The sequence below is a fragment of the Balaenoptera acutorostrata genome, chromosome 15, assembly GCF_949987535.1.
Source record: "Balaenoptera acutorostrata chromosome 15, mBalAcu1.1, whole genome shotgun sequence".
NCBI lineage: Eukaryota > Metazoa > Chordata > Mammalia > Artiodactyla > Balaenopteridae > Balaenoptera > Balaenoptera acutorostrata.
Window position 1 is genome coordinate 66,622,518 of NC_080078.1, and position 12,750 is coordinate 66,635,267.

At 51.6% G+C, this 12,750-nt stretch overlaps 1 protein-coding gene across 22 annotated transcripts in view; it reads left to right on the forward strand.

The window, feature by feature from the left end:
• EPB41L1 (erythrocyte membrane protein band 4.1 like 1) overlaps positions 1–12,750 on the forward strand; it is a 119,852-nt gene that overhangs the window by 57,690 nt on the left and 49,412 nt on the right. For all 22 annotated transcript variants that reach the window (XM_057530295.1, XM_057530296.1, XM_057530297.1 and 19 more), the window contains 3 exons: positions 9,055–9,245; positions 10,161–10,325; positions 12,230–12,334. In XM_057530295.1, the coding sequence (XP_057386278.1) occupies positions 9,069–9,245; positions 10,161–10,325; positions 12,230–12,334 (447 nt within the window). In that variant the 5' untranslated portion in view covers positions 9,055–9,068. The remainder of the gene's footprint in view (positions 1–9,054; positions 9,246–10,160; positions 10,326–12,229; positions 12,335–12,750) is intronic.

Consider the following 12,750-nt stretch of genomic DNA (forward strand, 5'->3'; position numbering starts at 1 on the left):
TTATTTCTACATCCAGAGCAACGGTAGCTTTGGTTACGTGGTTGACAGCAAGTCGGAGGTGGTGGGATGTAGCAGGATCGAGGGGGAAGAGCATGGGGCTGTGAGTCAGCAGACCTGGGTCCAAGTCCCGGCTCTACTCAAGCTGAGTAGCTGTGTGACCTTGGCCAGCTGAGCCTGCCTGGGGAATAAACCTACCTATCTCGTGTGACCCTTGTGGAGCTCAAAGGAGACGAAGCCTGGAAGGCAGCTAGCTCGTTGTCCGGCTCTCAGAGGATGTCCCGCCAGAGGGAGGTCTCTGTCTGCCTTTGCAGTCGTCAGTGTGGTCCAAGCGGGAGGCACTTCTCCTTTCTGATGCTGTTACTCTGCAGTTCTGGGCGTGTCACGTGGTCCCCGGCCTACAACTGCACATCAGTCTGTGGCTCCGCGGTGGCACGTGAAACCTTTGGGCAAGAAGCCAGTGCTGACGGGTGGCAGCCTCTTCACACTGCTTGGTTTTATTTAATGCGGTGCCCATGGGTACCGCAGGCCTCTGACAAATTGCCGTCTCCCCACTGCCGTGTACGGACCTGAGCAGCAGTGGGAATGACTGCAGGCCCAGCTCCTGTTTCCACCCCTCTGACTCCATTAGGAGACCGGCTGGGAGGGCGGCACAGTCTCCCTCCTCCCTCCTCACAGGCGGTCATTTCATTCATGTCCACCTGGAGATTGTCACTCAAGGAAGTGAATGTTCCGTACTGGGGAGATCCCGATGGCAAGTAACACCATCCCCGGAGGGGAAGAATAGCAGGCTCTCTCTCTCTCTCTCTCACGGCGTTTTTTCTTCTAATTCTTTTCTTCTTCTTTTCTGACTCCTAAGTAATACATGCTCATAGTAGAAAAATTGTGTAACCCAGAGAACCCCCTTTAAAAAGCCAAAAAAATTCCTGCTCTAAGGGAATGGTATTGTTAACATTTGAGCCTTTAGACTCAGAACTCAAGATGAGAATTTCTAATATTTCTTGAGCACTAACTGTGGGTTTTGGCATGTAAGTGCTTTACGGGCATGGTCCGATTCTGTTTTCATAGTAAACCTGTGAAGTGGGTAAGATAATCATTGTGATTTTACAGATGAAGACACTGAGTCACAGGGAAGTTAAGGGAGTGTTCAAGGTCTCCAGTCTCCTATTTTATCCTTAACCACTAGACTAGACTGCCTCTTCCCAATTTCTCCTCCCCTCCCTCTCTAATTCGTATATCTATTTAGGGTCAGGTGGTGTATCAGTCAGATTCTGGCAGAAAACAGAATTCCACTCAGATGCTTCAACTTGGAGAAGTTAATAAAGCTGCGAGCAGGGTTAAGGGAACCCACAAGGGGTACCTGCAAACTCACAGTGACAGAAGCTATTACCTCCCTTTGGCCTGAATGAACAGAGGGAGGGAATAGTGTTACCAGAATTCAGCGATGGCTGGGCCTGTGCAAGGAGCTGTCCCAGAGGGGGTTCAGCCACCACCAGAACCACAGGGAGGGCAGTTGGGAAGATACACCCCTGTCCCTTTCTGCTTCCACCCTCTGACCTCCTGCCAGTGCCTCCCATTGGCCAAAGGCAACCAGAGGTTAGCAGGCAAGGGAGTTCAAAGGATAGTCCAAGGGCTCATCCTCCCGCTTCTTTGAGCAGGGCATGGTTCTCGGGGTGCAGATGAGGACCAACAGCCCAGGAGATGGTTGGAGGTGGACGGGGAAGATGTACTCCCTGGTTTCCCCAAAAGAAAGAAGGATTATCCTGGTAACTCTGATCATTGAAAACATCATTCAGAACAGAAGAATCTCACTTTCTGCCTAGCATTCTCTTTGTTTTGGTGTTTTCCACACCCTGTCCATTTCTTTCTCTCTCCACTCCTTCCTACCATTAGTTCCTACCTGGTTCAGCATTCCCACAAACACCTGGGTAGAAGTCGTCAGTGTCTCAGATTTAGAACAGAACCTTCCTGGCTAGGGAGTGATTGTTCATGACCATGGGCACTCGTGGCTGTGTGTGCCCTCATGCTGTTCCATTGCTATGTGTATGTTTGCAAAGGCAGGCTTCCGGTACACATGTCGTAAACACCTGTGATATACTCTCCCTTGTCTTTAGCGTGACTGTAACTTTTGTATTTCAAAGTCCTTTTGTTCTCTGAAACATCCTTTCTCTACACAACCCTGTTCTGAAGTGGGAGGACAGGAGCTCTCATCCTTATTTGACAAATGGGGAAACTGATGCTCAGAAAGGGGAAGTGACTCACCCCAAGGCCCATCAGATAGGAAGTGGCAGAACTGAAACAAGAAACAGTGGTCCTGATTTTGAATTCAGCTCTTCCAAGTGTATTTGCCTTTCAATCTTGGGAAGTTTTTCCTTAGCCAACTTCACCCCTGGGAGAAATTATTCAGCACGAACCCCCTGAGGCTGCTGAAATGTCATGTAGTGGGACGGACTTTGGAGCCAGAGAGACTTGGCACACCTTATGACCTTGGGCAAATCGGTAGACCTCTTTGGGTCTCTGTGTCCTCATCAGTAAAATCAGGCGGATAATAATCAGGAGTTTGGATGGAAAAGTCAGCTGCGTAAGGTCTGATAAGTTTTCAGGACAGGCTGGCTGGCTGGTAGCCAGAAAGGCTCCCGAGGTGAATGCAGCCCAGGTCTCTAGACTTGTCTCATTGGTGTTCCATCCACCCATCACCCATGTGTTTTTCCACTTATCCATCTACCCATCCATCTGACCCCAGACTCCCTGGGTTTGAATTCTGACACTGCTATTTACTGGCTGCGTGATCTTGGGCAGCGTGATCTTGGGCAAGTTACTTCACTTCTCAGTGCTTTAGTTTCTTCTTTTGTAAAATGGAGATATTAAGAGTACCTATTATAGGTTATTATGAAGATTAAATGAGTTAATTGATGTAAGATGCTTAGATCAGTGCCTGGTAAATAGCAAACTCTATAAACGTTAGCTTTATTATTGTTATTTATTAGGAACTGCGCTAAACCCTGGGGAAAATGGCAAATGTGACAGATAAATTTTTTTTTTTTTTTTTTTTTTGGGCCACGCTGCACAGCTTGTGGGATCTTAGTTCCCTGATCAGAGATCAAACTCAGGCCTCCTGCAGTGGAAGCTCAGAGTCCTAACCACTGGACCGCCAGGGAATTCCTGAGATAGATAAATTTTTGTCTTTGTAGAGGAGGAATAGAAACAAGTAAGTAAGTCAGTCAATCAGTATAAGTTCCGTTTGTGAACTTATGAAAAAACCAAACCCGGCATGCTTGCTTCATGGGAACAGAGTTTCTGTCTGAGGGGCGATGAAAAATTTTGGAAATAGATGGTAGTGGTTGTTGTACAACATTGTGAATGTAATTAATGTCCCTGAATTGTTACACTTAAAAGTGGTTAAAATGGCAAAAACAAAATAAAGCAAAACTGAAAAACCAGCTATAACCAAAAAAATAGAAGGAGGGACCCACTTTAGACAGAGTGATCAAGGAGCACATAGATTGAGATCTGAAAGGTGAGAGATGTCAAGAGACAGGGGACAAGCCCACTGTCCCTGCAGAGGGACCATTAAGGGCAACCCCCAAGACAGGGGCAAGCCTGGCGTGGCTGAGGTGCAGACAGAAAGCCAGTGTGACACCATCGTCACAGTGATGGTGGCAATAGGGGTGGGGAAGTGGTGGGAGCTGAAGCAGGGGCTGTGTGCAGGGACCCAGAGCTTTGTAAAGAATTTCTGTTTTATTTTGATGGGAGGTCATTGGAGGTTTTAAAGAGGGCATCCAATGGAGTTTTGAAGAAATCCCTGTGGCTGCTCTGTGGAGAATAAACCCTAAGAGGGCCCGAGTGGCTACAGGGAGGCCATGGAAGAGATGGGCCAGCCATGCAGGCAGGAGCTGAGAGTGGCTTGGACCTGGATGGAAGTGGGGATGGAGAAAAAGAACAAATCCAATTTACTGGGCTCAGAGATGCTGAGTCATGCTAACCCTGGTGGGACAGCTTGATGTATAAACTGGTCGATTCATTTTAAATGAGAGGTACAACTGCAGGCCAAGTGGATATTGCCTCTTCTGGGCAAGGACACCCTCTCCCTGCAGGTTACCGAGATGGAAAGCCACAGTGTCTGAAGGCTGCTTAGTGACCCCAGAAGGCAAACCCGGGGAGCCAGCCAGTGGTTGCAATGTTGAAGAGCATCAGAGGCTGACAGCCTGCTGAGCTGGCCCCAGAGGGGGCCAGGCAAGCATGCTGGGCCTCACTGGGCCCCTCTCTTCCAGACAGGGCTGGCGCAGGCACTGTCAGTATTTACTTCTCTGGCTGACCTTTCCCTTTTCTAATCCTGTGCATTTGGGTTTTCATATGTTAGTGTCATCAGTTAGGCTTTGCCGGCCTCTGTCTCCCTCTATCCATCTGTTCTGGGTGGGCACTTCTTTTTTGTTGTTTTTTTTCTGGCCGCACCATGCGGCATGTGGGATCTTAGTTCCCCGACCAGGGATTCAACCTGTGCCCCCTGCAGTGGAAGCGTGGAGTCTTACCACTGGACCACCAAGGAAGTCCCTGGGTGGGCACTTCTAAACTACTGCTTCGCAGACCACTCCCCACTCTGGCTTCCCATTACTGCTTGTAATTCTGGACCCTCTCAGGGTTGTTTTATTGGGAGCCCTCTTTATGTTATTTTCCTGAATCTCCATCACCCCCCCCCCCCACCGCCCCGAGAGGGAGGGAGGACTATCTCTGTTTTATAGGTGAGGTGACCTTGGCTCAGAGGAGTGAAGTCACTTGCCCAAGGTTCCAGAGTGAGCTAATGGTGGAGCCGGGCTCCGTGTCTAGGTCTGACTGACCTGGGTCTGCCCCCTGCCTTGCTGCCCTGCATGGAGGGGTCCGTGAGATGACTGTGTATGGAGTCCCTGACGCTGGGCCTGGCCCGCAGTGGCTCAGCAATGGGAGTCTTGCCCTTTCCAGCAGAGTAACACTTCTGACTCTTGCAAAGCTGCCAGCCCCCATCCCCCCACCCCACTCCTTCCCTTCTCCCTGACTGCAGCCTGTCCCTCCTGCCAGGCTGGGTGGAACTCACCTTTATAGGCTTCTTGTTCCAAGAAGTCAAGATATCAAGGCTCCTCCCTGTTCTCCGCGTTTGCCCACATAGTGACTCAGCCCAAATGCCTTCCCTGCCATCACCTGTCTAGATTCTCCCTTTTTTCAAAACCTAACTCCCTCACCCTGCACTCCCTACCCTATAAGTCTTCTTTGGGAACGCCAGGCCATACTCCTGAACACCAGGTCCTAGAATCTTCTAGAGGCTGAAATGTACACTGGCAAATCTAAGTCACATCCTGGGTGAGTATCATCCTCCCGTGTCGCAATGAGCTCCACAGGAACCAGCACATGTCCCTCTGGGTCCCCTACAGTGCCTGGCCGGCTTGGCCGCCCAGCGGGATCCATCAGCCTGTGCTGACCTGGGCCTGGGCAGAGCTGTGCCCATGTGACTGGCTGTGGCAGAAGCCAAGGCCAGGTTCTTGGCTCACTTTCTGTGCCCCAGTGAGAGAACCATGCCATTATCCCTGGACTTATGAGATAAAGAAGGATCTCATCATAGCTTTAAAAAATAATAAGGTGATTTTTCTTTTTAATTCATAACTTTTTTTAGAGTTTAAACAGATTTTATTTATCTCTTTCTCATCCTGTCATACCAGGCCATGTGCATTGGAAAAATTTATTTTTTAACTTCTAGTTTTTTTAAATCATTCAAGAAATCTCCAAGTATAGTAGAAAAAATGAGAACTACAGTTAAACAGAAAGAAGAAAAAAATAATTTGTATACCTGCCTTCTAGAAACAACCATAGTTAATACTTTGCTGAAATTTCTGTAACTGTATGTGTGCATTAATCAAAATAGGATCAATCTGTACAAACTGTTGTGTATCATGCTTTTTCACTCAGGTGAAAATTTTCCATGATTCCATGATTTAAAAAAAAAAAATTTATTTATTTGGCTGCATTGGGTCTTAGCTGCAGCACACGGGATCTTTCGTTGCAGCACGTGGGCTTCTCTCTAGTTGTGACGCACGGGCTCCAGAGCTCATGGGCTCAGCATTTGGGGCACCCGGGCTCTCCAGTTGTGGCATGTGGGCTCTGCAGGGCGCAGGCTTAGTTGCCCCGCGGCATGTGGGATCTTAGTTCCCCAACCAGGTACTGAACCCACGTCCCCTTCATTGGAAGGTGGATTCTTAACCACTGGACCAACAGGGAAGTCCCTTCCATGATATACATATATATATTTTTTTTTAAAAAAAATATATTTATTTATTTATTTATTTTTGGCTGCATTGGGTCTTTGTTGCTGTGCATGGGCTTTCTCTAGTTGCAGCGAGAGGGGCTATTCTTCGTTGCGGGGCACAGCCTTCTCATCGTGGTGGCTTCTCTTGTTGCGGAGCATGGGCTCTAGGCGCTCGGGCTTCAGTAGTTGCAGTACATGGGCTCAGTAGTTGTGGCTCGCAGGCTCTAGAGCGCAGGGTCAGTAGTTGTGGCACACGGGCTTAGTTGCTCCACGGCATGTGGGATCTTCCTGGACCAGGGCTCAAACCCGTGTCCCCTGCATTGAGAGGTGGATTCTTAACCACTGTGCCACCAGGGAAGTCCCACTCAAGCCTCTTTTGCTCTCCGGGTCTCACCTGTAAAAGAAGAGGAGAAGACTGAATTATCTCAGAAGGCTTCCAGCTCCTTTCCTCTGAGGTTCTCCCAGCACCAGGCAGTCATGCCAGCAGCCTCTGCTGGAGACCTGGGTGGTGAAAGACTGGGATATTTATTTGAGATTACTCTCCTGGCTATTTCCAAGATGATGCAGGCCCAGGGAAGGTTCAGAGAGTACGGGCTGAAATCAGACTGAGGCAGAGGTGGGAGTAGATACGCTGGAGTCTCTGGGGCTCCCTGGACCCATGAGGGGCATGTGAATTCTGCTTCTCCCAGCACAAAACATACAGATTAGTCTATGGGTTTTGGTTGTTTTTTTTTTTTTTTTTGAAGCAAAATTAAGCAGGCATTTATTTTCAGCGTTCTTCCCTGTAGGCCTTATCTAGCGTTATGGCTGATATCCTCCAGTGAGGGCTTAGAAGAAATCCAGAGCCAGGCAGATATGTCTCAGTTTGACACCACGAGGCTGTGAGCCCCCCTGGAGCAGCTCTTCTTGCTTTGAGCTCTGGCACAGAGTCAGCACTTAGTGTCATATAAGCAACAGAGAGCCTTTATTTAACTGTGGCTTTAAATTATACCCTTAAAGCCCGGGGTAATGACGTGAGTGGAAAGCATTTTTGGGTGGGGATGAGGCAATGTGGACCAAGGTCTTCCCTTCCTCCTCATCTTGTTAACAGCGGCATCCGTAACAACAGACCCTCTCATTTGTGCTATGAGCTCCAGCTTACAAGGTGTTCTACTCATTATCCACGAGGTGGGAATTGAGGATGCTCGTGACCTCTCTAGGGCCCTAGAGATGTTGGGTGGCTGAGCGGGGTGCTCAGGGCCCCTGACTTTCTGTCCAGTGTCCCTTGCTTTGGGTGGGACTGGTGGCCCCTGGAAGGCAGGGGGAGAAACTGAAGAATAAAAAGGAAACGTGGGGCTGGGGCTTGGAGCATGTGCGCAGTCCAGGGTGAATCCCATGTCTGTCTGTCTAACTGCCCATCCAAGGCCCCAAGGTGGGTGGGGTGAGGGAGGGACCTGCCAAGTCTCATCTGGATCTTTCTCATTTAGTATGATGGATTCAGAGGAAGGCTCTAGACTCAGTGGTGAGGGTTCCTGCTCATTTCTCTGTTACCCGGTTTTAGCTCCAAACTTTTTTTTTTTTTGAGGGGTTTGTTTTCACCAATGGGGGTCAGAAATGGGTGCTTTTGCCTTCCTAAAAACAAACAAACAAACAAACAACTTGTGGGTTAAAAAAATGTAGATGTATTTTTAAAATTATACAAGTAATTCCAAAGTGTATGAAGTAAAAAATGAAGCTCCCTCTCTTATCCCACCGTGTGGAACTCTCTCTTTTTCCTCTATCTACTTCTGAATTATTAACCTCTCTTAACCGTTCGGTAAGTATCTTTTCAGATCTTTTACTACATGTGTACAAACACAAAGATGTATTGTTGAGGTTATTGGTATTTTTTTTTAATATAAAAATGGGACCATGCCATTCTTTCTTTCTCTCTCTCTTTCTTTCTCTCTCTCCTTTTCTCTCTTTGCAATTTGCTTATTCCAAAGAGCAGCTGGGCAACAGGTCCTTGATTCTCTGAAACCTCCTCACTTCCTGCTCTGAGGGGGAAATGATAAGAATAGTCGGTTGCAGAGATAATTTCTAGGTCCCTCGCTTTTTGGATGAGTCCTAGTGAGACCAACCGACTGCCCATTTGTGGCGGATGTGGAGCCCGAGCCCAGTTCGCCTGACTTTGACATCATCAAGGCTATGCGTTTTTAAAGAGTACCTTCTTGCGTTATCCCTTTAAGTACATCCTGACAACATCCCTGTGAAGTCAGGGGGCAGGAATTATTGAGGCTTGGGGCATGAAGAGCCTTGTCCGACGTCAGGGCTGGAAAGGCCGGGAGCACAGGGCTCTTTGGGTTGAGTTCCATTTATCCAACATTGATTGAGGGGCTACCGCGTGCCAGGTGCTGTAGTGGGAGAGACAGCCTGGCCAAGGGCCTGCCTGGAGGTGGTCACTGACTCTCCCTGGTGCTCTTGGCAGAGCGGGGCCACCTGGAGGGACTCTCCTCGCCCTTAGGAAGGGCCCTGATTCCAGACCCGGGCCAAGAGCTTGGAGTCCCTGAGGAGCTATATGGGCACAAGGGTGGGTGGGGGTCTGTGACCTCGGCTGTTGCCACTGACCCCTCGCTTCTCATGACTCTGTCCCCATCCTCACTTCCTCTGTCTCTCCCTCCCTCCCTCCTCCTTCTCTCTGTGGCTCTTTGTCCATTTGTCTCCATCTGTCTCTCTGCATGTGTGGTTCCTGTCCCCCTCGCACCGTTCTGTCGCACCATTGCTGCCCCTCTCCCCCATCACATGCTCTCTCCTTCGTGCCAATGCAGGCGTGCTGGTCACCATGACAACAGAGACAGGCCCAGATTCTGAGGTGAAGAAGGCTCAGGAGGAGGCCCCGCAGCAGCCTGAGGCAGCCGCCGCAGCTACCACCCCTGTGACCCCCGCAGGCCACGGCCATCCCGAGGCCAACTCCAATGAGAAGCATCCGGCCCATCAGGACGCTCGGCCTGCTGAACAGGTGTGTGTCTGAGAGCATGGGATCCCTCTTCCTGCCCAGCCCGTCCTCCAGGAGGGAGGAAAGAAGGAAACTGAGATGTATTATTGACCCATTACATGCCAAGCACTGTGCAGGGGGCATAGTGTTCATTTTTATAATTAATTCTCTGAGACCTAAGAAGGTAACTGTTGATTTCCCCATTCTACACTTGGGGAAACAGAGCCTCAGCAGGATGAAGTGAGTTACCCAAAGTCACATTGCTATAAAGTGACAGAAGTGCAAGTCAAATCTAGATCTGATTTTGAAAATCGGTGTTCTTTCAACCTTATCTTCCTATCCCCCAAGGCTGTCCATTCTAGCGGGGCAAGCCCAGCGTGACTGCAGAGCAAAATTCATCACCCTAAAAAGAGACAGGGGGCGCGGGGGTTCATCTAGCCATTGAATTCACACCTCCCCTAATTCACAACTGGACCAGAGAGGGCAGGGACTTGGCCAAGGTCATTGAGGGTGTCAGTGACAGAGTTAGGACTAGTGGGCAGGGCTCTGACCTCCCTTCCCTCCACTAGATCAGTCCCAGCCTCATGCTAGACCCAGTGACAGACTGAGAAGGAGGAGACCATGTCCTGATCACTCATGCACTGTTCTAGGCAGATAGGACAGCTCTGGCCTCTGGGTGTGGTTTTTGTGGGATGCTCCCGCCTGCAGGGGAGCAGTGGACCCCTCGTATGAGCCCACCCAATTGTACGCAGAAGCTCTGGCTCTCTTCCTGCACACACCCACCATAGACCGTGGTCACCTGGGGGGAGTCTTAGAGGGCAGTGGCTCTCATTTTGGGGTCTGTCTGAGCCCCAGCTGCATCCTTATTGCATCTCATTTGGATGAAAGGCTATGGTTTCTAGCTCGCTGACTAAACCCTTCCCTTGGTTGGACCTGCAGAGCCTAGACATGGAGGAGAAGGACTACGGGGAGGCCGATGGCCTGTCAGAGAGGACCACGCCCAGCAAGGCCCAGAAATCGCCCCAGAAGATTGCCAAGAAATACAAGAGTGCCGTCTGCCGAGTCACTCTGCTCGATGCCTCTGAGTATGAGTGTGAGGTGGAGGTAGGGAGCACCACAGGCCCCGTCCCTGGTCGACCGTCCTCGGAGCCAGGACAGGCCTCTGTGCGCATTCAGCCTGGGCCAAGCCAGAGGGCGTCCACTCTTCATGGAGGCCTGGACCGACTGCCGCGTCCTGGGGAGGCCCACAGATGGTGGCACCGAGGCCCGCAGAGGGCTCTTCTGATTGCAGATAGTGTTAGGCGAGGCACAGCGCTGGTGCCAGGAAAGGGCTTCTCAGGGTGGCTGTACCTTGGCAAGGAGTCGCCGTTTCGGGGCTGATCTGTAGCCTGGTAGGACCTGGGCTCTTTCATCTCACCCAGCAGACGCTGAGGTTTCAAACCAGAATCATTTTCATGTATATAACGGGTGTGGGGAAGGGTTCTCCCTGTGAAACACCCTATCCAGGGCACCAGGACAAACTGGTCACTCGAGGCTTCCGTGGTGAGGTGTCCCCCAGGCATAGGGAGGTGGCCCATTGGAAGGACCCTCCCCCCCAGGCTCTGGAGACACCCTGTGGCATGGCTCTGGCCCACAGTGGGTGGCTGGGCAGACATCTCCTCTCTGGGGTCAGCCCTCCTGGTCCCACATGTAGCATCTCCCTTTCCTGTACGGGTTGGAACTCCCACCCGAATTCTGAGCTCTCACTCGCCCCCTTCGAGGTTCTGCCCCGGTCCAGGCACCATTCCTGGCCCGTCCAGGTGTATGGAAGAGTCCAGAGGGTGGCCTTACTGCTGAGAGTGACAGGACCCACCTCCCTTTCTCCCCTGATCCCTGGTCTTAACGGACCGACTTCTGAGGCCTGGGAGGCTGGCTCTGTCGTCTTTGCCGGGTTGGGTTTGTTTTTTTTTTTAATGTTTATTTCTTCCATAGAAAGGTTGCAGGGTGGACACCTTGCCTACTCCTGGGCAAAACAGAGGGATATCTTCTCCCTCTTCCCTCCTGCCCACGGTGGCCCCAAGGTGCTGTTTCAGCTGCCCTAGAAGAGTGTAAGGGTTTGACCGAGGCCACTCTCTCTGAAGGTCTCCTCCAGGCTCAGGAATCCCTTGGTTTTCCAGCTACTCCCCACAGTCAGGCCTGACGCCAGTCCCCGGTGGCCTACCCAGACCTTGCAGGGACCCCACCCGCTCCCTGGAGTCCGCTGCCTCTTTGGGTAGTGACTGCTTCACACACCCCCTGCCCCGTGATCTCTTTATTGATGCTTATCCTCACTCCTGTGGGTTTGGGGTACCCAGCCAGGTTCTGGGCTTTGTCCTTCTGAATCCTCAGCCCCAGATGGTGTTCAGAGAGGTACCATGCCTTGCTGATGGGAGTTGGGGGGAGAAGGTGTCTCGAACGGTGCTGCTTGCAACTGAGGCTGATTTAGGCTCTGTGAGCCCCCGTGGAACCTCACTTGTGGCCTGGGTAGAGGTGATGCTCCCTTAGTGTAAGGGGAGGGGCCAGGGGAGGAGAGTCACGCTGTGACCCTGAGTCCCAGGCCCTCCCCTCCTCCCCTGCCCATGTCCCTCACAGGTCAGGTGGCTTGTCTCTTCCTCTCACACTCAAAACTCAGACTTTTGGTTTTCTGCTCCTTGGGTCCAACTTAGCCTGTTTCTCCTAATCACTGTACAGGAAGGAAAAATCAGTCACTCCCCCACCCCACTCTGGCTTTCCCCCAAGCAGGTCTGAGTTCTAGGAGGACCCCAGGAGGGCTTGGAAGAAGGCAGTTGGTGGTCTAGGCATTAGTGTCCCCCCAGGATTCCTTAGGACTTGGAGAACAGAGCCAGGTGGGTGGCAGGAGTGCTGAGATCCTCCCCAGATGCTGGAAACCTCTTGCGGGTTTTCACGTTGTCCTGGTGGAGCCTGGGGCATCTCCCCGCCGCACCCTGAGGTGTGTTCCGGCCTCACGGCAGCTCTGCTCTTCTCTTCAGAAACACGGCAGGGGCCAGGTGCTGTTTGACCTGGTCTGTGAGCACCTCAACCTCCTGGAGAAGGACTACTTTGGCCTGACCTTCTGTGATGCCGACAGCCAGAAGGTACCTGGGCTGGGGAGCGGGGCTGGCTGGAAGGCCTGCCCTGGGTCGGGGGGGGGGGTCTCTTCCCTTAGGCCCCCATTGGCCTGGCCACATCCCGTGGCTTCCATCAGCCCTCAGCTCTTCATTAGGTACCTTCTGTCTGCACGCCTCCAGGGTTCAGCCTGCCCTGTCCATCCTCAGTTCTGTCTCCCCTGTGCCCCTGTCCTTCCTTGGGAGCCTGCAAGTCAGCCTCAGATGGGTATCTGGAGAGCCGTGGCATGGCTTCCTGCGGGAGCTGAGGCACTCACCCCCAGCCCCTCTTCCCCACCCTTGGGAAGCTCCTGCCTGAGTTTCCTTCTTCCCACCAATCCCACTGCAGCTGCATTACCCGTTCACCGTGCTGCCTCCAAGCAACGCCAGGCCCAGGGCCCCGGGTC